Here is a 22909-nt window from a genome sequence, read left to right on the forward strand (position 1 = left end):
AATTTGGAAAGCCAAGTATTCTAGAGTGTCAGTTTTGTCCAGTTATCTCACAAATAAAATTATTTGGCCTTAAGTCCCTGTGGAAAATTTACATCATCAAGTAGCTTTTCCAGAAATACAAATAGTTAGAGTAAAAACGATGTCTTTACCACTGACACAGATACTAACCCTCTGGATGAGATATGGACGCAGTGTATTGGATCCAAAGAATCGTTAGTAAAAAAATTTATGACCTGAGTATTTTGTTTTAGAAGCACGCATTCTCTTCGTGGTCGTTACTGTAGTGTTAGCAGTGTGTCTGCATTAGCAGTTTGGCTTGGAGAAGCAATGCAATTTTAAGCCAAACCGTTTCGTTGTCAAGAGCTGCCTTACGTTAAGTTCTCAAAGTGGTTTTGAGGTGTGCCATCTGAATGCCTTTCAGAGAAAACTAAACTGGGCACCCTGCTTCAAATAAGCTTAGTGGAGGCATTGGTTTTGGCTTCTGTCTGAACCCACCCAGTCATAAGGCCTTCTAGCTCCCACTTAACACTCATTTACCACTGAAGGGCTCGGAAACCCTAGAAAGCCCATGACATGCTGAGGAGCTCATATGCTATGTAAAGCGCTCGGTGCTCTGTATAGTGTTCTCATTTACGCTACATTTATCATTCTCATCAGTTTTTAAAATAATTTTACACTTATAAAGCATCCAGGAAAATAAATACACATCAATGATACATTTTATTCACTTAAACCAGACACTGCCATTATATTTTGTTGTCATAAATTCTACTCCTGTTTAAGTAAAACTTTCCCAGTCTCTCATCTCTTAGCCTAGCTCGTCACAAATGACATGCAGATGATTTTCATTCAAGTTGTTTTACAGACAATTTAGGTTGACGCTGCTGAGAAAAGAAGTAGTCCCCTTACTTGCATCTCTCCCCTACCTCCATCACTTCCACTGCTACACTATTCCTTTTTGTAAATATTTGCTGTAAGCCAGAAGGTAAATTCAATCAGAAAACAGATCTGGATTAAAACTAGCTTCTTGGTTTTGGGGGTTTTATTGTTGCTGGGGTTTTGGGGCTTTTTTGCTGTGGTGGGTTTAATCTGGATCAGCTTTCCAAAGTTCTTTTTAAATATTGGGGGTTTTTTATGTTTGCAGATTATAAATCAGTGAGTGGAAACATGAAAAGCTGTTCACATTCTTGAAAAAGAGAGTTATTTTATAATGATACTGTGTGAAAGGGGAAATGAAAATGAGGTTGTTCCAGTCTAAATTAAGACGCTTCCACGTTACTAACAGTGGGTGTTAGCAGCAAGAGATCAAGAGTTTGGCACTTAGTTCAAGCCATGACTTTACTGAAAATGTAGGTCACACTCAATTTTCTGCATAATTAAAAAAAAAAAAAGAAACAAACCACTAATTACAAGATGTTCTGGGTGGATTTGATTACCATGCTAATAAAATGGGATTTGTTTTGGAACTTTGTAGAGTTGCAAACAATTTGCAAAATATTTGGTGAGAGACTACTTAGTTTTAGATGAAAGTTTTCTCATCCCAAAATAAAAAATTCTTTTCTCTTTTAACAGGAGGGCAATGGCAATCTTTGCAGACTGTGTGTTCTTTGTTAAAATTAAATACTTACCCATTCAGGATAAGAGCAGGCTGAAAGCATGCATAAAAGAAAATGGTGGAGTAGTTAATTTTGTGCTTAATCACAAGGTAAGTTCCAGATTTATTTCTGAGATCTCAGTAGGAAAGTATCAGTGGTGCAAATGTTGTAGAGTGTTAATCTTGCCTCATGTAGAGAAATAAGAACCATAGAGATTAAGTCTCTCTTCAATATTTAAATAGAAATATTCAGTTTACGTTTTTAATGCATCTGGCTTTGTAGTACTGAAGTGTCACATAAAAGATTAAAAGCAATATTCTCCCTCCACAAAAGAACCGGGGAAGTATTTTTCCTGGATAAAATTGCCATGCTGTTTTTCTTCTCTCATCGTCAGAGAGGGGAAACTCTGAATAAGGAGATGCATCGCTGGTATTTCAATACCTAAAATTTGTGAACTCTAGGATGCTGAGAACAGCTAACAAGCGGCCAACCTGTTCCGGGTAAATCTTACCCAAGCTGCAGAAGTTACGTTATGATTAAAAAGAGTCTCATCTATCTCCAAATGGGAACTTCAGAACAGACCTGGACTCAGTGCTGCTGCTTTTTTAAGCTGTACTTTTGTCATATGGGGCAAATAAAAGTACATGCATTTATCATCCTGTTTCCGAGTAAAGCAGATGTAATTTCATTCTGATGTAATAATCTTTCATTTTTCTGTATCCATCAGTTCTTGCATGCTTCATGTTAACTAGTCAAGGTGCAAAATCCACTGCCTCCTACTTATGACCATTTCATTTGATTTGACTTCTCTAAATGTTTTTACTTTGTCCTAACTATGCAGAAAGTTTTAATTTTCAGCATATATGTGATTCCAGTAAAAAAATGTATCATTCTTTATAAGGTTACCAAGGCTTATCATGGTTCTTCATCATTCTACCCAGCTTTTATTTTCTTAAACACTCTTACCCGAAATAGCTTTGGGTTTGTACCATGTTGGCCGCAACAGAACTTGCCCATTATTGGACCTCCTGTGTGATGCTAAAAGCTCTGCAGAACATTAGGCACCTGCTCACCTTTGTATCTTCATAGTAATTGCAGAAAAGTGGACACTCTGAAGTTATACATATTTTAGTTGAGCAGAACTATCACCTGAAAAAAGTCCTGCTCATTCTGCTGTCTATGGATGAAGTGCAGAGGTCCCATGTTTCTAAACTGGAAGTTTCAGTTAAAATATGGTCCAAAAAGGTTGTGTGTTTTTTAAATATTTCCTTTGGACTCTAGGATTATACCAGTATGAATTGGAAATACACAGTATCTGGATTAATATTGTAGTTATGCGTGCAGAGCAACTGTAATTGCAACCTGTCTTTCAGAGTACACATGTTCTTGTGGATACCGCTAATGTCCTCAGCTGTCGCGATCTAAAAAATATTCGGAAGTATCAGCTACCTGTTTTATGTGCAGATTTCATTTGGAAATCAGTTGAAAAGGGGAAGCTTTTACAGATTGATGCATTTAAGGTTAATATATCACAAGATGACACTTCTGACCAAGGGCAGGGTAAGTGTATTTGACATTGTTTATTCCTCTATCAGTTACTTTGGAAAAGAATGTTTCAGAAAATAAATATTTAGAACCAGCTTTTAAGAAATCAGCAACCATGGAAACTAGCAATAAAGTTGGAAATAACCTCGAAATTTTAGTTAATTTCTACAGAACACAGTGGTTTTCAGTATGAGGAAGTGTTATGTTTTGAACTCAATATTATGAGAAAATAAGATAGCTAGTGAAAAGGTTAACATGGGCTAGAAATATTTAATGCAGCATAATTAAAATAGAAGAACCTCAAGCATTCCAGTGTGTGACATGGTCCAGATGCAAATTACCATAACACTGTGTAGAAGGAAAAAAGACAAATGTTCATTTTAATGCTATGAAACAAGCAAAAGAACACCAAAAAGAGATGAGAAAGATAATTCTATTGAATGTGTGCAGTCAGCAAAAAATTATCATCCTGAAAGTTATTAGTGTTTTAATTCTCTTTTTTTCTTCCTAGTAACTATGCTTTTTATTTCTTTTTACTTTTGCTGGATGCTAGTCTTTCCTTTGATTATTTTTAAAAGTAGTTACTTTTGAGATAATACATCTTATTTTATGAACATTTTCATGTCATGAATCAGTCCGATTTTCAGAACTATATATAAGACTTGAGAATCAGGACCCCCGCATTTGTACGTTTGCTGTGTCATTGAGTCTGTTGGACAAATCTGATTTTGCACAGCAGAGGCCGTGGGTGTGCATGTCTGGAGCTTGGTAGATCCATTCAGTAACAAGCCTAAATAGTTTTAAGGTAAAAGTAAAACTGCATTCATACACTGTATCTATACAACTTACAACTTTTTTAAAAAAAAAAAAAAAAGAAGTGCCTGAAGGGAGTAAGCTCTGGCATAGCCTGGGGTAGCTCTGGTTCTAGCAGTGAGGCAGCTGGGGCAGTTGCCCTTCGATACTTGACTCCGTATCCTGCCAGTTATAAGGTGGAATAAAATGGGACCTTAGAAGCTGGTTAACTTGTTTCAGTGTGTAAAATATTTATCAATATTAAGTAGTAGTATTGTTTTTATTGACTATTCATAAATTAAATTAGAGAAACCAGTTATTATACCAAGTAAATAAATGTTTTGATTGCAGATGTGGAAAACCTGTCGTCATCTGAAAAGAAAAACGCCACAAAAAAAAATGAAAACAACTATTCCAACCTTACTGTTATTGAAGACAGTAAGAGAAGAATTGAGGCCAAAGTGAGGACTCTTAGGTAAAATAAAATAAAATTAAAGATGTATTTTGATACCTCTGTGTTGATATTTCTGTAAATTGAAAAAAAACAACCAAAAAAACAAAAAAACCCACTTCCCAGTGTGTTCCATCGACACCTGGAAATGGCTCTCATAATCTTAATAATGTAGTGGAAGATAAAATTATTCTTTCTTCATTTTCTGTATGCCGTATGTATGAATTTGTAACGGCTTCTTTTTCTTTTTTTTTGAACCTTCAGATGTGACTGGAAAGTTATTTTACATTTTTCCATCTCAGTGGACACCTACAGTCCAGCTCCCTAATACATGCAAAGCTTCTACCAACTCACCAGGCATTACTATGCCTGAGCTTTATGGTTTTCTGATGGGAGCTCTGTTTATTATCACACAGTTTTTTTCAATCCACTGTTTTTAGAAGTGCTGAGCATCTCTTTCTCCCATGAAAATTCTTGGGAGAAAATCAAGATAACTGAGACTGGTCTTAGTTGATAGGGAAGCAGTATTGTTACAACTGTTTTTAATTATTGAGTTAAAGCAACAAAACCAGCTCCGGCGCTCTTAAATCTATTAACAAAATGCAGCTTTCAATTTTAGAGACTACTGTTCAGTCGTAGGGCAGATATTTAGTTACTTTGTGTGAATGTACGAGAAGTTACACTTGGTCTAAAAGTCCTGATGCTGAAGAATATAACTACACCTATATATCCTAATGTGAAAGTCAAGAGTAAGGGAGGAATTAGCCTCAGGCAGCACTGGTAGCTGATCAAGCTATTAAAAAATTAATGTGTAACTAGGCAATGAAAATACATTTATTGTGTGTTGCATCCATAGTTTTTCTGAAGAATGAAGATTGAAATCTAGTCTTCAGGTTCACATTAGACATTCTGGCCTGTTAGTGCAGCAGCTTGTCTGTGTGGGATTTCATTTGTCAAAACTTTTGTTGCTGTTATTTTGCTGCTGAAAAATAGATTTATCTTGTTATATTAGTTCCTACTTTAGTATGATGTTGCAGCCTATTACAGTACAATATTTACTGGGCATATGTGATTTTAATCATTCTGATTCCATTCCAGACTTCATGGTGAAAATTACCAAGATACTTCTTTTTTCCCCCAAGATTTTGAGGTAGCAAAATACAGTGTCCTTGAAAAAGTAAGCCTTTCTGTTATTGTGAGAGAATGTAGGAGGATCAGTAGATGAATAAAAGGTTTATAGTTTTATACACATCAACAGTAACTCTTCTATGTTATCACGTACAGCAATGCAAAGAGGTGTATTGAAAAGTGCTTTCTGTCTTTCATTGCAGTCTAATTCTATCCAAATAAAGCTTTTCTATTATCGCTGTAGTGTTCTCACCAAAGTAATGCAGTAGAATAATATGTTTGCTTCTGACAAGATGTACGTTATCATAGCTGTTATGTGCTAAGTCTAATTTAAATTTTGAACTTTGTTATTAAAAAATCTTTCAAAACACAAAAATGATGGAAATACACAGCAATCAGTACAGTGAAGCCATGAGAGGGGCTTCTGCTTGTTACTGTGATACAAATAATAAGTAATTCTGCTTCTTTTCTTAGCCAGTCATAGCGGTGCTAAGTTGGGTGAAAAAATAAATAGGACAAAGGGAAGTACTTGATGCAACATCATGTGAATGAAACACCATTAAGCAATAAATTGGGGGTTGCGGGGCTTTATTTATCTCTCCATTTAGGTCAAGTCGAAGGAAAGCAAAGATTTTGTAGTTATTGAATTACAGTGTTCCCAAGAGCGTTGCAAGTTTCCGTTTCGACTATATGCAAACTTCAGTACATCAGATGGAACAAAGGTATGAACCACACATTGACATTACCTGTTTGTTTCTTTATGCACATCGAACGTACCCATTCTAGAGAGCTTCAGATGCATTTGATTCTTATTTGCAGGCTGTTCCTTAGATATAGATGATAGGAGGTCATTCTGTTAAGCTTTATCATAAACAGTTTGATTTATAGTTGGCTCCTCTACTCTGTGTTTGCTTACAGTTTGCTCAAAAGAACTCTTTGGGGACTTGACAGCAGCACAGCATGGTCCTGGATCCACCTGCCTCATACTCACATATATTTTCCTGGCAATATCTAAACTTATAATAACATGTTTACATGCTGAAATGCTATAGCGAGTGATATTCTGGACATACCATTGAGAGACGGGAAAGCTTGTCTTGAGGGCAGCCTAAGTGTATTTCTCAGCATACAAGTTACATAGGCACTCTGGTACAGCTCGTACTGCCTGTGTCATTGTAACAACACTAGATTCAAGTCAAAGGAGCTGCATCAGGGATTAATTTTGAATAGTTCAATTGATAAAACAAGTTATTCCAGCACACATTTAGATGAACCTCTCTTGTCACTGTGGGGTTTGTATATGGAGTCCTGTGCTTGTTATTGTCCCATGAAGCCTGATGAAAGCTTTGCCTTGCTGGAAGCCTATTAAATCACAACCCAGAACTTACATGTGGATTGTCAGCTGTTAGAGCTGTGTCTGGTAAAATTGATTAATTAAGTCTCTATGTGGTTTCTTTGACTAACTTTACTCTTTCAATTTACAGAATAATAAACAATTTGTAACTAATACTGCTGAAGAAATAAGAGAAAAGTACGAGACTTTTATTGCAGACTTAAAGAGCCAGGATTTCCTGCTCAGAGAAACTTTTCCACCAGAAGCAGAATCTTTAGCTTCTACAAAATTGCAACAGGTTTGTACAACTTGCATGTTTACACTTTTCTGTCCTTAATGATTTGGTTTAGTTTCCAATTTTCTGAATGGGGTAAACATTGTCTAGATTACAGTGATACAGCTGTAGGTTAAGGGAGACTGTTTATATGTAAAGGTTTTGAAATTATTGGAATATTGAGTGAATGTTCCCCATATGTAAACACATTAAAAGCAAATGTAGTCATATTCGTTATATGGGTTTTTTTCTCAGTAGATGCATTATGAGCTAATGAGCACATCACTTTTTAGGTATCACATATAGCAAACCTGAAAGGAGGTTGTAGAGAGGTGGGGATTGGTGTCTTCTACCAAGTAACAAGCGCCAAGACAAGAGGAAATGGCCTCAAGTTGTGCCAGGGGAGGTTAGGACTGGATATTAGGAAATATTTCTTCACTGAAAGGTGAAACATTGGACCAGGCTGCCCAGGGAAGTGGTTGAATCACCATCCCTGGAGGTATTTAAAAGATGGGTAGATATAGTACTTAGGGACATGGTTTAGTGATGGTTTTGTCAGTTAGATTAATGGTTGGACTTGATGATCTTAAAGGTCTCTTCCAACCTAGACCATTCTATGTATGACTTTGCCAAATTATTCTGCATGCTGTACAGATGTCACAGGCTTGCTGTAGATCGTATTGAAATCAGTAACAGGACTCCTCCCAAGGGCAATAGCAGTTGGCTTCTGCTTTCTGAAGTACTCTTCAGACAATGTTTTACTGCTATTTAAAATGGTTGTAGTGTGACAGAAATTTGTTCTCACTGTACTTTATCAGCTTCTCTCTTCCACCATGGTTAGTTTCTATTATAAGGCACAACTGGCATATAGATTATATCCAACAATGTTGAATGGCCCGCATATGTCCTCTAGTGATCTCAGAAACTATGTGGTTGATTCTAGGTAAACAAGTAATGTAGAATGTCCAAATTTGTATGAGAAGTGTTTAATGGCAGCTTCTGGATTTGTAGAACAGTGAGAAAAAGTAAATACTTTAATATTAAACGTTCCTCAGAAAAACACGAGAAAATCTGTTTTCACAAGTCTTTTTGATTCATAGAATTGCACTGATTTTCGTGGCCTCTCTATTCTACTGTAGTTTGGTGCTCCAATTTTTTATTTTCATGGGAATAATGTCTTTCCCACCAGAGCTTTCTACACTAGACATCTAGTGTCATCTGTTTGAGATGTTATAAAACACTGGCCATCTGTTCTTTTACCAGCTGTGCAAAAAAGGAAGTGGCTGGGGTCTGCAGACTATTATGTCCATGTACCTGATAGTACAATGTACCAGTAAAGATATCAAGCAAATCAACTTCTGTCTTCTCTAAGACTTTATGTCTCTGTTTTCAAGAGAGGTCATGGCCATCTGGCCTGCCGTGCTCACCACTTGGAAGAATTTATAAAAGCAAACCTTCCCTTCAGTTCGATAGGACTGAAGAAATTATACTAAGCATGAATGAGCATTGTGCGCTGTACTGTTTATGGGGATAGGAAAGTTTAATTATCTGTGTAAGAACTTCACTGATGTGACTTGCATCTTTGTCTTTTCACTGAATTGTGTTTATTTTATTACAGTTACTTCTAGAAGAAGCCATCCATTCAAGTGCTATATGTCAGGAAGTTAGTGATTTTGTGGAATTGATCTGGGCAGAAGCTATTGGCCACCTGGATAGTTTACTACTTGAATCAGTAAACAACATAAGCCTAAATGATGTAAGTTAACTCTTGTTACTCTGTGAGGATGAATATATAAATGCTGTTAGAATAATTTTTTCCCAGCAAACACATATGTTGTGTTTCAGATTGGGATCGGTTAATTGCACTTTTGAGACTCCTGCACTTCAACAAATCCACGCTTCAGAAATTTTTATCTCAAATTTTGCTTTAGAATCATGACACTAAAAACATGGTGTACTCCCTAGGGCAGATGGTTGTCTTTTCCATTTCATAGCAATTGACACAATTCTTATGGGAGGATCCCTTCCATGAGATAAGTCACGTAAGAAGATTGTCATAGAAGGCAGTGCGTAATAGCAGGTTACTGTCTCCTGCCAGTATGTTTCAACCATACTTCAGTCAGACGTTCTCTTGTAATGGAAAAAAGTTTTAATTATAGTCCCTGTCTGCATTATCAGATGACACAGGTAACTAACACACAGCTATTCCTGAAGGCCTTTGGATATTACAGCAGTTATTAAGAGTAACTGCCTATCCACCCCTTTAAGTCTGTGTCTCGTTTAATCCCACTTTTCCACATACTTCAATTCTTTCGCTTTGCTCCCTAGACAGTTAAGAGGATAATGCTTATTTATGTAATTTAAGTCCATATAACTTAACAAACAGTCAATAAAATGACTGTTTAAGATGAAAGTTGTATTCATCTCTGTTACCACTGAAGGCAAAATATTGGTTTTAAAATGGAAGAGCTCTGCCAGTAGAAGGTCCCCAATTCTGGTATGACTTTGCCCTAATCTTACTATATGAAACTCACTCTTGATGCTCTTCAGTTGATGTATAGTAGAAGAATATTCCTTTCACTTTATGATGTGGAAATAATACACATTTATGTAGGTTCTGGTGAGTAACTAGAACATTAGTAATAATGTATATGTGTGCTCAGAGACAGTAGTGAGTCCATTGCATGAATCAGCAAAGACATAAGGAAATGCTGTTTGTGGTAAATGCTTTTATGACATGCAATTTTTTGGATATTAAGAGTCCTAACATATTTCAGGTAGATGCAATTTGATAAATATTTGATAAATTATGTTCAGTCATTGGTAACTTTAGCAAGAGCTGAACCATATACCTGAAAGATTCTGTATCTCAATGCATTAATCTGTGAGAATATGGTAACACTGTTTTCACTAAATCTTCCCACTTATAATTAACTTGTAAGAGAAATAGCATTTGTATTGAAAGAAAAAAAAATCTGGATTTTTGAAACAGAATAATTAAGAAGTGGATTGCTGTTCAATTATATTAACCTCCATTTTTCTCCCAAAGGCATTTGTGAGACAGAGACCAGTCTTGCATCAATACTGAACTGCAGTAAGATACTGCTATGCAGCCTCTGATGTGAACATTTTACTAGCCGTTGCCTGTGGTTCATGTAAATTAAAAAGCATTTTGCCTTTTTCCTCCTGCTGCCTCGAGAAGACAAAATAATATAGAGTATTCTTGGAAAAATTCCAAATTGAGAAGGAATATACAGATACAAGCAAATCTGTGCTCTGTCTGGGCAAACTGTCTAAAATTAATCATTGCTTTCATTTCATCTTTAGATTGCACTTTACAAATAGGAATTCTACTCTGCTTTATGTATTTTAGGATGAACTAGGGCAGGTAGACAGTAAGAAATTTATTGTCCTCTACTTTGTTATTTCATCATGCGTTAAAGCTGACAATATGAATCAACAAGATGTTAAGGAACGTAATTGTTCAATCTGATTCATATTCCGTTTTATTTCAGGGAGGTTATTTTACTGTCTCTTAGCTCTGCTTGAAGTACTTTGTAAGTAGCCCAGTGTAAGGGCAGAATAATAATCCAATTGCAAGAAAATATTTTGTGGATATTGCACTAACAAGAGTTAAAGTTTTATTTCAGTGTGGAATTAAATGATTCATTTTCAGTATTTATTGCTTTGCACTCTTTCTGCAATTTTGCAATAGCTTTCAGTTTAATAATCTCTTCTTTTAAAGGTGAGCAAAGCAGAAGGTATTTTACTGCAAGTAAAGAATGCACTCAATGAGGGAGCTGGCGAAGTGGCACTACAAGAAATGATGATGGAATTCTATCAAGTTATACGTCACAAAACTGACATAGACTATAAAGTTTCCAAAAAGCTGTTATCTAGAAAACAGGACCTGTGTCAGGTAACTTTTCCAGTTGCTGCCCTGATTGTAAGCCCCGATCTGCACTGTGCTACACCAGTTTTGAACATGCTCACTAGATAAATTGACAGAATGCTTGGCACAGCTAGTCATAGGCTGTCAGTTTCAAAGAAATAATTCATTGGAATCTAATGAATAGAGTAATGCTCATGGGGGGAATTCAGCGTTTTGAACAGGAAGACCAGTTGGTGTCCAGATGGTGACAGGAGTTTCCATTGCAGTCATTGTTCTGATGGCATCTTCAGCTGGATCAAATGAGAATCACCGAACTGTTATCATCCAGCTGACTCTAGCAACTACTCCAGCACATACATAATCGCTTTCTATTGATTATCTTAAACTATATGCAAAATATATCTAAGCTATTTTAACTATATGCAAAGACTGTTCTGTGTATCCTTTCCTGCATATGCAGGAACAGTTTCTAGAGACTATTTAAGATGAGCGATCTGTGTACAGCTTGGTCTGTTTCTACTTCTGCAGCACAAACTGCCTGGGGGACTTCCGTGGGCTGCCTGGATTGTTAGTGCAAGGAATTAGTCAGCACATCTAAACAGATAACATCTTTCAGTTGGTCTAAGCGTAGCTTACCTGCTTAGGGGAATCTCCAAGGATCTCTCCCGTAGCTCCCCCTCAGCTCCTGTACTACTTAGTCAGTTCCTTCATTTTTAAGCTGGCTAGGAGTTCAGTCGATCGGGAGTGCTGTTACACTGCTGCAGGTCAGTCCGCTGCCTCATCTGTGCAGAAACTAGCTGGGAAGTTCTCATCCTGACAGGGGCATTGCCAACGAGGTGTGCTGAGTGCGCACACAGATGCAGCCCTGGCACCCAGCAGCAAGGGCGGGCGGACGGGGCTTGGGGTGAAGTGAGCAAGGCCAGGACAGTTACACCACTGCCATCAGCTCTAGTCCCATGGTACCCAAGAGCAGAGCAGGTGACAGTGACTGCTGGTAGCCAGGGTCAGTCCAGACTGCCTCTTCATTATGGCTTGTCTGGCAGGTCCAAAGTCAAACCAGGAACTCAAGTCCACAGGATCTGGGTCAGAATCAGGGAGGGGGGAGGCTGGATGCAGGCATATAGGCAACATATCTCAGCTGGAAGACCAAGGGCAAGAGCCTAAGCTCAAAGGCATCTCTTGTGCAAAAGAGGGGCAGGAATCTGCTGAGTGTTCTCATAGCTCTCTTTCAAGGCTCCACAGCTGCCCTGTCAAAGGTAGCCCTGAGCTCAAGGAGCCAGGCCCTCTGGAGAGGTGAGAGGCACTCAGAGCTCTGACAGCTTCATCACTCTTTTAAGTACAGAGCAAACCCAAATTTCTTCCTTGTGTTGCGATTAAAATGTAAATTCCATAGTTTCTGCCAGAGATACCTCTTTCTTTTGGCCAAGGGTATCCAGAAGTCAGTCTTCAGTAAGTCAGAAAATATAAAGGGGGAGAGGTAAAGGGAAGGAGGCTCCTTACTGTTCTAAAAGAACAAATGTTAATAGTGCCTTTAACCTTGGAAATATTTTGATAATTCAAACCTTTTGAGATTTCTGATATCAAAAAATTACTATGTCTTATAAAGCTTTCCCATGGCTTAGTGAAGCGTAGCATTACAATCTTTTCAAAGTTAGATGTCCTCCTTTCTCCTGATCTGAGAAAATAACATGGGTACCTTGTGCTACTGCCCTAGCTGGACAGTGGCCTCAGGGACACAAAGGCAGATTCTAACAAGTAAGAATTGCCTAATAAGCAAAATCAAAATGGTAACCAAGCACAAACACTGTTTTGTGGAGCTGTTATGAGCAAGCTCCATCCAAAGCTTGTACAGAAGCAGTGTAACACTATTTTCCATATACCTTTTTCTTCTGAATTTTTTTCATGGAATTCTACAGCTGTCTGCTCTTGTTCCAAACTGTGGAAATGTTCTTTTGAGTATTCCATTTCATTGTTACTTGTAACAATACTGTAACTTTATAAAATTCCGTCTGGTTTGCAAGTTTCCTTAATTAAAATGTAACAAGTATCCATAATTTTCTATCTGTATTTTCTAGCTAATCAGAGACATGCTCAATATACGTGAAACAAATATGTCATGCCCAAACCCATCATCTTTGGCCAAATACCGGGCTCTGAGGTGCAAGATTGAAGCTGTTGACTCAATGAGTTCTGAATTTCTCAGTGTTGAACAACAAGTGTTAAAAAACAATTACAAGTGAGTGTTTAATAGTTATGCAATGATTCCAGTAAAATTCAAGGTATAGTGCACAAAATACCTCTAAAGAGGACTGAATTATCAGGTTCTGTTACTGTGCAGTGTTGATTGCGCTAATGGGATTGCAGAGCTGCATATTTACCATAACTTATACAGAACAAAATGGAGGTAAATATAAAATAAAACTGAAAATGATAATAATGTCAATTTTGGTGGGTTTTTTCCCTGTTTTTTAGTTGTAAAGAGCTATCTATTTATATAAGCTATTAAAATAAGATATACGGGGTCTGGACTTGTTGACTGTTTCTCAGTATTTATTTACAGGCATTTTATACAATAACTGAAAAGTAAACATAAAAGTGTAATTTGGGGTTCTGCTGAGTAAAACAAGTAATTTTTTTCTGTGTGAATGAACTTGGTGGGGGTGGGAGAGAATACCTGGTCACCTTTTGATTATGTACAGAACTTCAGAACTTGCCATCCCTTTCTAGTTAGCTTTCAATTGTGTGAAAAAGACATATTTCTGGGAAGTTGTTCTGCAGATTTGCCTATAATTCTATTTAACGTTCTTGACATTGGCCTCTAACTGGGCACCCTGTCTCTTTTGTTAATAAAATTTAAAAATGGGTAAATATGGAGAAATTAAAGAGAAGGTTGTTCTAGAAATGTAATAGTCAATGGTTGGATCATTAATACAGGGAAGAATTAAGTGGGCTTCAATTATACATATATAGTCACTCCAAGTTTGTTTTTACTGAGTAAATATGCTGTTAAGCAGCTAAGGTCTAAACCTACCTAGCAACTACATGTTACTAAGTGGTTATACCCAAATAATTGCCACCCAAATTGCTAACAAAAAAAAAAAGTTGAACATTACTTTGAGATTTAGAATAAGACTATCTTTTAAGAGTGTATTGATCTTAAATGCACTAAGTCATGCGATCTCAAAGATAATTTCAAATTTCTTGTAGTGACTGTCCAGTGAAAATTTTAAAAGTGTATAGGGTTGGCAGAATAACTGAAACAGCAGAATTTCTGAGCAGTGTTGGAAACATTCGATCCTTATTCCATGCATCATCTGTGCGCAACTTCATGGGAATTCTTTCCAGGTAAAAATTTGCATTCCCTTTTTTGTGACATTGAATGAGGCTTAACTATGTTCTTAAATGTACGTTGACTCTTTTTTTTTAATATTAAGTTCTTTTGCATTATGTTTAACCTAATGTTAACTTATGTTAATTAACTTATTAATGTTAACTGTGTATGAACATCCATATACTTCTACAGACCTCTGGAAGGAAAAATCAATCTTTTGTAATGATAAATTTAACTACTGTCCGGCTAGATTAGACTTGGAATGCAGCTTTTTGGATATGATGAGGAGGAGTGTGGTTTCAATCCAGATGAAAAATGACAAAATGGGGAGTAATGGCTGTGTGGAAAATTTATTCTGCTTTAGGAAAGAATTGCATTGACGATGTCCTCCTTCCACTTCTATACATTATTTCCCCACAACTGCTTTATTTGGCGTATTTTTTAGATTATCATAATTTTCGGGAATAACAGAATATCTGGTTCTGTGACTGAATACCATGGAATCACTCAGGCATTGTAATAGTGCTAAAATAATATAACCTCTAGTAGCCTGACATATTTAAATCCTTATCATAGTATGTACGCGGTGAATACCAGCCACTGAAAATTTAAGGATATTTTAAAGAACATAGCTGATAAATAACACTATCAGAATTCAAATACCTCAAAAGTCATATTAGCATTCTGTTTTCCTCATACTGCAGATTTTAATTGTGAGTTACAAAACTGGTGAATTTATTTAAATATTGTATCTTCTTACATTCTTTTTATATGAAATGTTTTCTGTGGGCATCAATCAGTAATAAATTAAATGTCTCAAACAGTTTAAGGATGGTGTCTTTACACTTAATAGGTTTGCAAATCGAACATTGGAGAAGTTTCCAAGTATCCATTTCCCAGCATTCTACCTTTAAAACTCATACTTTCTTTTTCTTAGATATAAAAATGTCATAGGTTTTTGAAATTGAATACAGCACAGTTGCTAGAAACATAGAACTACTCATCTAATAACCAAAAGAAGTATTTTGAGTGTTTGGCAATGAATCTGGAAAATGCATTGGTTTTCTGCTTAATGAAAAACTAACAGTCTTTATTGCTGATGTAAGCAGTGTCTTGGTGATTAATATGACTTTGGGATTTATTTTTTTTATGAATAGACTTTATTTTCCTTGAGTGTCTATGGATGATTTCTGTAAAGTGTATTTTGTTTTTATCCTCTGTGGTTCGTGATTGCACGATGTGTATTAGCCCACATGCTACATGCAAAAGTATTTTGTACTTCATTCATTGTGTGACCTTGTTTTTCTCTAGAGGACTGCTAATGCCGAAAGTGGTTGTTGAAGATCATGGCCTGGAAAGAACTGACATCGGGAATCTGGGCAGTGGCATTTACTTCAGTGATTCTGTTAGGTCTGAATAATGACAATATCTCTTCACTTTATCCTTTCTGTGTTCTTTTTGCTTTTCAAATTAAGTTGATATAATTATTAATATTTTTAACATCATTTAATTAAAAAGTTTATTCCTGTCCATCTGTTCAGAAGTACTTGTGTATCCTTAAACCCCTATGATGTTTACATTTATATAAATTTTAATGAAATGTGTCTGATCTTTCTTTACATATAGTGCCAGTATTAAGTATTCTTCACCTAGTGAAGTGGATGGAACCCGGCTCCTGGCAGTTTGTGACGTGGCACTTGGATCCTGCTTAGATTTATATGAACAAGATTATTCATTAAATAATGCACCATCAGGTTTTGACAGTGTGCATGGAGTCCGTAAAACAGCAGACATCTCTTCAGACTTTGAGGTACTGATCCTGCAGTGTTGGGCACTTGAAAAGGCACCAGATTTTGGATTTATTGTACCACTGATAGATAATAAAATGAATTTAACCTGCATTTCAGTTCAGATGCTAAATCGCTAGACAATAATGCATAAAATCAGTTTTGTCTGTCTTGCAGCTTGTAAAGTGCGTTTAAAAATTCTAAGCCTCTAAAGTGCTATTTGTAAAGAATTCTTGCAAGAAAACAATACTTAAAAGAAAAATGTAAATATTACCTTTTATTATAACTTAATCATTGTATAAATATCTGGTCTGTGATATTTAAATTGTTATTTGGAAGCAGTATTCTACTGTGCATGGAATAAGAAATCACTACCATGGATGGTTCATTGTTTTGTAAATGAATCCAGATGATAAAAATCCCTGTCCGTAATAGGTTGGTACTCCAAGGCGGGCATGATAGCTGGAGTGGCACACTAACGGATAACAGTTGCTGTCTAGATATCCACCTGTTTTTTACTTTTTTAGTTCTTTGTTATTTTGAGGAATCATTGCGCTTTATGGAGAAAAGGAAATATAAGAATTGTGGTGAATACAAAGTAAGAAGATAAGAGATGCAAGTGGTAGTGATACAGAGAGATTAGGGGAGTGAAAATAAAAGCTGTCAGATCCTTACCATTTTTCAAAAAATGATGTGTCATTTAGGTTTACCTCTTAATCAATTTGCATTGGTTTATATATTATCTACAGCTTTGGTTTTGTTGTAAAATACTTTTCTTTGTTTCTACCAGGATGATGAATTTGTCGTGTATAAAACCTGTCAGGTTAAAATTAGATATGTCGTTAAGTTTTGCCTTGCTGAAGATCAAATAAAACAATTTCAGCCTGCAGTTGGGGTGGAACTGGAGCAAGGTAACAATGAGCCAGAGTCTCAATGTCATTTACAGCAGGAGAGTAAGAAATGTTTTCCGTTTGTATATTGAGTTGCTTCCAGAGTTTCCTAAATGCTTATCAGAACCCTTTTTAGAGTACATGTGTGAAGATAACATAATAAAACATAATTTGTGGTTTGTTTGCGGATGTTACCCAATTAGTGATTATCATGTGGCATCTGTATAGCATCTGTTTTGAACAGATTTCCTATACGCATAATTACCAACAGCAGTTGCATCTCCTCCTGTGACAGTGCATTTCAAGAGAAGCACAGGGAGCACTTTTGCATAAATCATCAGATGGTCTTTAAATAATTCAAATGCAAGGTTCTAAAAAAAGACCTTGTAAGACCTTAAAGAACTATCATGAACTCATGATCCCTTAGACAGAGCCTGCAGCTCAGCAATACAACTCCAGTGTTCATAACAGAAACTGAGTGTTACTTTTGTGTTGTGAATTGCATAAATAAACATGGGCCATTGATATAGGATTAGTTTTGGAATGTGTATTTCAAAAAATATCTTTTTAATCTTTTGTAAACTCTTTGTTTAGGCTATGAATTACCAAATGCAAATCTTTCAAATCCTGTAAAAACTGGTCTTCAGGACAGATTGGGAAATCCTGTCCCTCTGGAAGGTGTTTATATCAAAGCGAGGATAATAGACTTTGTAGCACAGGTAGAGTATGCTATTTGTTGTCCTTTTCCATAACTCAGCCTTGAAAAATTAATCCACTTGTTAAATAGTGCTTTAGTCAATATGCTATTTAGTGTTTAGTTAATTGAAAAGAAAAAAAAAAGGCAATTCAATCTCTAAATGAAGGGAAGTCCTGAAACTGAGTGGAAACAGTTTTTATTCTTAGAGATGTATAGTCGAACAAATGCCAAAAGCTCTTTGGACAGTGAAAGGCTTGGCTTTATTTTTAAATCTGATTTCTGCCTATGTATAATCAAGTCACCATTGCGGAGAAACTTTCTGCAGTATTGTATGTGTTCTGTTCCCTTTAAAAGACTTCCTTGTTTGCCAGCTGAATTATAAACCAGTGAGAAATACCTAGGATGATTAAAGGTTTATGGAAATGTATTTGTGTTTTGGTTTTGGCTTTGGTTAAACAACCTAAATTAGCTGTCACAAGTAAAATATCAATCAATACAAAAGAATTTGCTATTCTAACCTCAAAATTAGCTAATAAAAGTTAGCTAAGCAGGCTAAAATAAGGGCCCACTTTGTTTTTCAGTACATATACCCTAAGAACACATTCTGTCAAATCACAGGTCTTTTCCAGTCCTGGGGCATAATTCCATAATCTCCTCCCCCTCCAATTGCATCGTGCCTTAAACAGTCTCGGTCATGCTGAAGCTATGGCTTTACTGAGTTCTGGCACGTGTGTGTCTCCACACGAATCTGTATTCAGGGGTTTCCAGTGCCAAAGTAGCTTCATAAAAGTAAATAATGTTTTTTATATGTTGTTGCTAAAGCTTTAAAAAAGAAAGCAGGGGAAAACAGTAGAGAAAATGTTTTGAAAGCATTGTCTGCAAATGATTCTGTGTGTAAGCTATTCGGACATTCACAACTGTTGTCTGATGAGTTTGATTCCTTTGAACAACTATTCATTTTATGAGGGATTATTGGGGGTTATTTTGTTTGGTTTTGAGTTTGTTTTGGTTTGGGTTTTGTCTGGGTTGCTATGCAATGAATTACTATCCAGTGGCATCTGTTCTATGACCCAGTCCATCAAAGCAGAAAATAGTCTGTAAGGCTGAGGTACAGAGCATAAACCAGAAATGATCAGGTGGCAAGGGACAATAAGAATGGCAGCAAAGGGGAAGGAGGAATTGCTAGAGTTTTGTTATGACACATGGGAAGTAAACAGAAGAGCAGATGTGAGAAAAAAGTCAGGTGCAATCTGCCACCTGAGAGAGAAATTCTGTCATTAGAAGATGGATACTATAGGTATAGAAGTAACATAGGCCTTTCCAAACACACTTTTTAGTATATTGTAAAAATATTTTTTTGCAGAGGTTTATTCTTCCTTCTTGTTTAGTCCTTACTGGCTAGAAACTATTACTGAGTGGTGACTTCTTTTGTAGGCAACAGCTCCAGCTCTGCCAGTATATCAGATAACCTTTAGAAGGTCATAGTCTACTCTTTTTCTGGAAGAGATTCAATTAATGATTTAGAGATTAAAAGTTCTATAGCTCCTTGCATGTTTCAGGAGATAGCTATTTGTCAAGCACTGATGAATGTTACACATTCAATTCTAAGGTAGAAATCGAAGTTCCAGTTGTGGCATGCCTGTTGACGTTTTGTGGTACAAAGCAGTGATGCTGTTATGCTTGAAGTATTGATGTTTTAATCACATTTTAACATTACAGTTACACAAAAAATATTCATTTCAGGTAGTAATGTTTCAGACCTACACCAATCAAAACAGTAAACCAATTGAAGCTAAATATGTCTTTCCTTTGGATGATAAAGCTGCTGTTTGTGGATTTGAAGCTTTTATCAATGGAAAACACGTCATTGGAGAGGTAAAATGTTATTGTACTTTGCCTTTGATGTAGTTCCTTCAATCTGAAGATCCTTTGTTGTTACCACTTGACTGGATATCAAGGTAGTCATGTCATTTAAGAGAATATTGGTTAAGTTTTCTGTCTATAGAGATGAAATGACTTATTTTGGAACAATCTTTCATAGGTTAAAGAAAAGAAACAAGCACATAGAGAATATCGGAAAGCTATCAGGCAGGGTGATGGAGCTTATCTGATGGACCAAGATGCACCGGTATGTTGAATATCGTGGTTTAGTACCTACTTGAAAATTTTGCAGTTGTCCAATTATAGATTTGCTGCTGAATCATGTCTTTTTTGGGAAGCTCATTTTTACTATTTGGACCTTATTTGGACCATACATTTCATCATTTTTAAAAACAACTATTGTTTCTTGAAATATGTGCTATGGCTTATATAAAACAGCTATGTCTCTTTCAGGTTGTTTCATTTTTTTTATTTTTTTTTTGTAAAAGATTGATTTAATTAGTTACTATTGATCAGTTTTGCTAGAAATTAAGGAATTATTGGAAGTTTGACATTTCATATCATAATCCCCTTTTTTCTTAGACTTCGCCAAAATCAAATAGTAGTTTCTGTGTTAGCATTTGATTTCAGTTTCAACTAAATTATTGTTTTGGAAAACATAGGCTTTAATGATGTCACTAAAGCTAGTTTATGGGTTTTGTTGTTGGGTTTTTTTTTAGGATATTTTCGTAATAAGTGTCGGAAACTTACCTCCAAATTGTACAGTTGTGATCAAAATCACCTATATCACTGAACTGAGTTTTCAGCATGGTTGTATCACCTTTCATCTCCCTGCTTCTGTGTCACCATTGCAACAGGACAAAGCATTAAATGAAAACACGCAGGTTGGTTAAAATACAATCTTAAAACAGCATCTTCTTGTTTTGAAGCAAAAGTTCTGTGGCTAGGGAATTGCAGTTACACGAGAGGCTTCAGTAAGTTTATGTTTGTTTTCCTTTTAATTTCTTCTCTTTTTTTAGAAAACAATTGTTTATAACCATTCTTGTCGTAAAGCAACGTGAACACAAACATAGGAATGCAGTGATTCGTAGAACGCCTCTATCTATCTCTTTATTTTCTCCTGCAGGACTTAAAAATTTGACTTGAATTGGGCACATGTTAGATCTCGTATTTTGAGTTACCTGCTGTTTCTGTGCTGCTGTTCCTCCTTTGGCTTGCAAAGACGTTGTATTGTCTCCATTATGAAACAGTATCTGAGCATCTGCTGAACACTCTGCTATTATTCTTCTCTGCTTCAGGGACAAGGTTGCCCATCTGTTTCTTTGGATGCCCTTGATGGCTCCTAAATTCCACAGGTGGGATGGGAGGTCATCTCTGTGTTTAAATCCTAGCGAAGAGCCAGAGATGGTCCTTGTGGTTCTAGTCCCTCTGAGATCATATAGCTGTATCGCATGTCTGACTGTTCAACAATCATGCCTTCTGCTCCAGACCCATATTATACAGAGTTCTAAAGTTCACTCTGTCTTTGGGAGAGAAACATGCACACGTTCATTTGAATTTTAGCTGCTATGATGCTCAGATTACAAAGCTATGTGATTAAATGAAGTAAAGAGCGTTCCATGCAATCCCAACTTAGTGATATAATAAGATAAAGGAGGTCCAGGGTGATAGAAGTATCAGGAATGACATACAAATATTTAATAACTGGTGCAGGTAATTTTTTTTTCTTTGTAGGATACAATAAAAAAGGTTTGTGTTAAACAAGTAAAACCACAGAAAAAGTAAGTTACTTTCATTAATATTATCTGCTTTATTTTATCAATAACTTCGATGATTAAGTTAAAACATTTAAATGTAATGTTTTCTTATTTATATGGAATATTTGATGGTAAGTTGCATTATCAAGAAACTAGTTTAATTTCACCTTTCATTCTAATCTCTTCGTATCCTTAGAAGGGTAATATCATAAGAGAGTACCTTTTAATTATTATACACTTTTTCTTCACTAAATATTTCTTTTTGTTTCAGAAACATTTCTGTTATTAAGGATTACATATAAATTCCTAAGTCACAAAACTTATGAGACCGTGATCTTAATTTTTTTTTCAATATCACTGCACTTAATATTTTACCCTTCTTTGCATTTGCATTTTAAATAAAAAATTACAATTATCTGAAACTGTGATATTGCTGGTAAAGAAAGACTTCTTGGAAACTGAGTACTATAGTTTTATTCCCAGTAACATTTCTGCATACGGCCATTCTCAACCTGAATAACAAGCAATGCAGGTAGTAGTAGCAGTAAATGTGTCAAAACTTAATGCTCTTCATATTTCCATATTAAAAACCATGAAAAGTACTTTTTATGATAATGTCCTAGTTTCTTCTTTGTTCTGTCAGCAAAGCAGGCACAAAACCACATCTGTTATAATTTTCTAAAGTTATATTTAAACTTGAAATAGTATTTCCTATTATTAACTTGCTTTTATTCAGTGCAATTACTAATGGTTAGTACAAATATTGTCTTGATCAGCTAAAGATTTGATGCTATTTCTGCCATATATCAGGAATAAATTACCAAGTTCATACACTACACATCCAGTTGTGGAAAAGGTATTTCAAATTATAATACAATTTAATTTTTAATGTTGGGGGAAATTCAACTAGAAAAATATGAATAAAATTGGGAAACAAGAATAGTTATTGTGTGAGGATGGAGATCAGGTATCTCTGTCTAACTCTTTCCAGCTTCAGGTTCTAGAGGGAGCAGCACAAAGACATTCAAGTTAGCTGAAAAGTTATTAATATGATATCAATAACATAATAGGTTTTTCTGGCTGCAGGCTCGTTCTCTCTGCAGATACTTTGGGGCTGTGCGTATGTATTGTATGTTTATCCAGAAGCACCTTAAGGATAATGGAGATATGGCTGTAAATAGAAAATAATTGCTCATAGGATATGCAGAGGATACACAGGTTCGTGGTACATTAAGAATAATTGAGGTTGGGACTCAGAATGGTCAAGAATATTAAAAAGTGCCCATGTAACAGTAACAAAAATGCTATAAAACTGAAAAATGCAAGGCTATACATAGATTAAATGATTGCAGCCCTATGCATCTAGATCTTGGGAGATCATATCCTGGCATACAGTGACTACCAATAACCCAGGGTTTATTACTCACTGAGTACGTCAATAACTTGGAATAAACAACCATGTGGTAATTGTGGCAGAAATGGCTAATACAGCCCCAAAATACGCAAAACATGAAGTAGCAAAGAGAGATTATTTTGTCAGGCAAGACTGACTGAAG

At 35.9% G+C, this 22909-nt stretch overlaps 1 protein-coding gene across 4 annotated transcripts in view; it reads left to right on the top strand.

Annotated features, from left to right (window-relative positions):
- The window catches only part of PARP4 (poly(ADP-ribose) polymerase family member 4), a 54828-nt gene that overhangs the window by 3828 nt on the left and 28091 nt on the right, over positions 1-22909 (top strand). For 2 of the 4 annotated variants that reach the window (XM_054223559.1, XM_054223569.1), the window contains 18 exons: positions 1573-1705; positions 2969-3155; positions 4284-4407; positions 5482-5560; positions 6120-6233; positions 6996-7142; positions 8737-8874; positions 10864-11037; positions 13086-13246; positions 14218-14355; positions 15653-15751; positions 15968-16151; positions 16919-17081; positions 17613-17737; positions 19459-19590; positions 19757-19843; positions 20316-20480; positions 21331-21377. In XM_054223559.1, coding sequence (XP_054079534.1) covers positions 1580-1705; positions 2969-3155; positions 4284-4407; positions 5482-5560; positions 6120-6233; positions 6996-7142; positions 8737-8874; positions 10864-11037; positions 13086-13246; positions 14218-14355; positions 15653-15751; positions 15968-16151; positions 16919-17081; positions 17613-17737; positions 19459-19590; positions 19757-19843; positions 20316-20480; positions 21331-21377 — 2390 coding nt within the window. In that variant the 5' untranslated portion in view covers positions 1573-1579. The remainder of the gene's footprint in view (positions 1-1572; positions 1706-2968; positions 3156-4283; positions 4408-5481; positions 5561-6119; positions 6234-6995; positions 7143-8736; positions 8875-10863; positions 11038-13085; positions 13247-14217; positions 14356-15652; positions 15752-15967; positions 16152-16918; positions 17082-17612; positions 17738-19458; positions 19591-19756; positions 19844-20315; positions 20481-21330; positions 21378-22909) is intronic. The other 2 variants (XM_054223575.1, XM_054223581.1) reach the window with 2 other exon arrangements.

The sequence above is a fragment of the Rissa tridactyla genome, chromosome 1 (assembly GCF_028500815.1).
Source record: "Rissa tridactyla isolate bRisTri1 chromosome 1, bRisTri1.patW.cur.20221130, whole genome shotgun sequence".
Taxonomy (NCBI): Eukaryota; Metazoa; Chordata; class Aves; order Charadriiformes; family Laridae; genus Rissa; species Rissa tridactyla.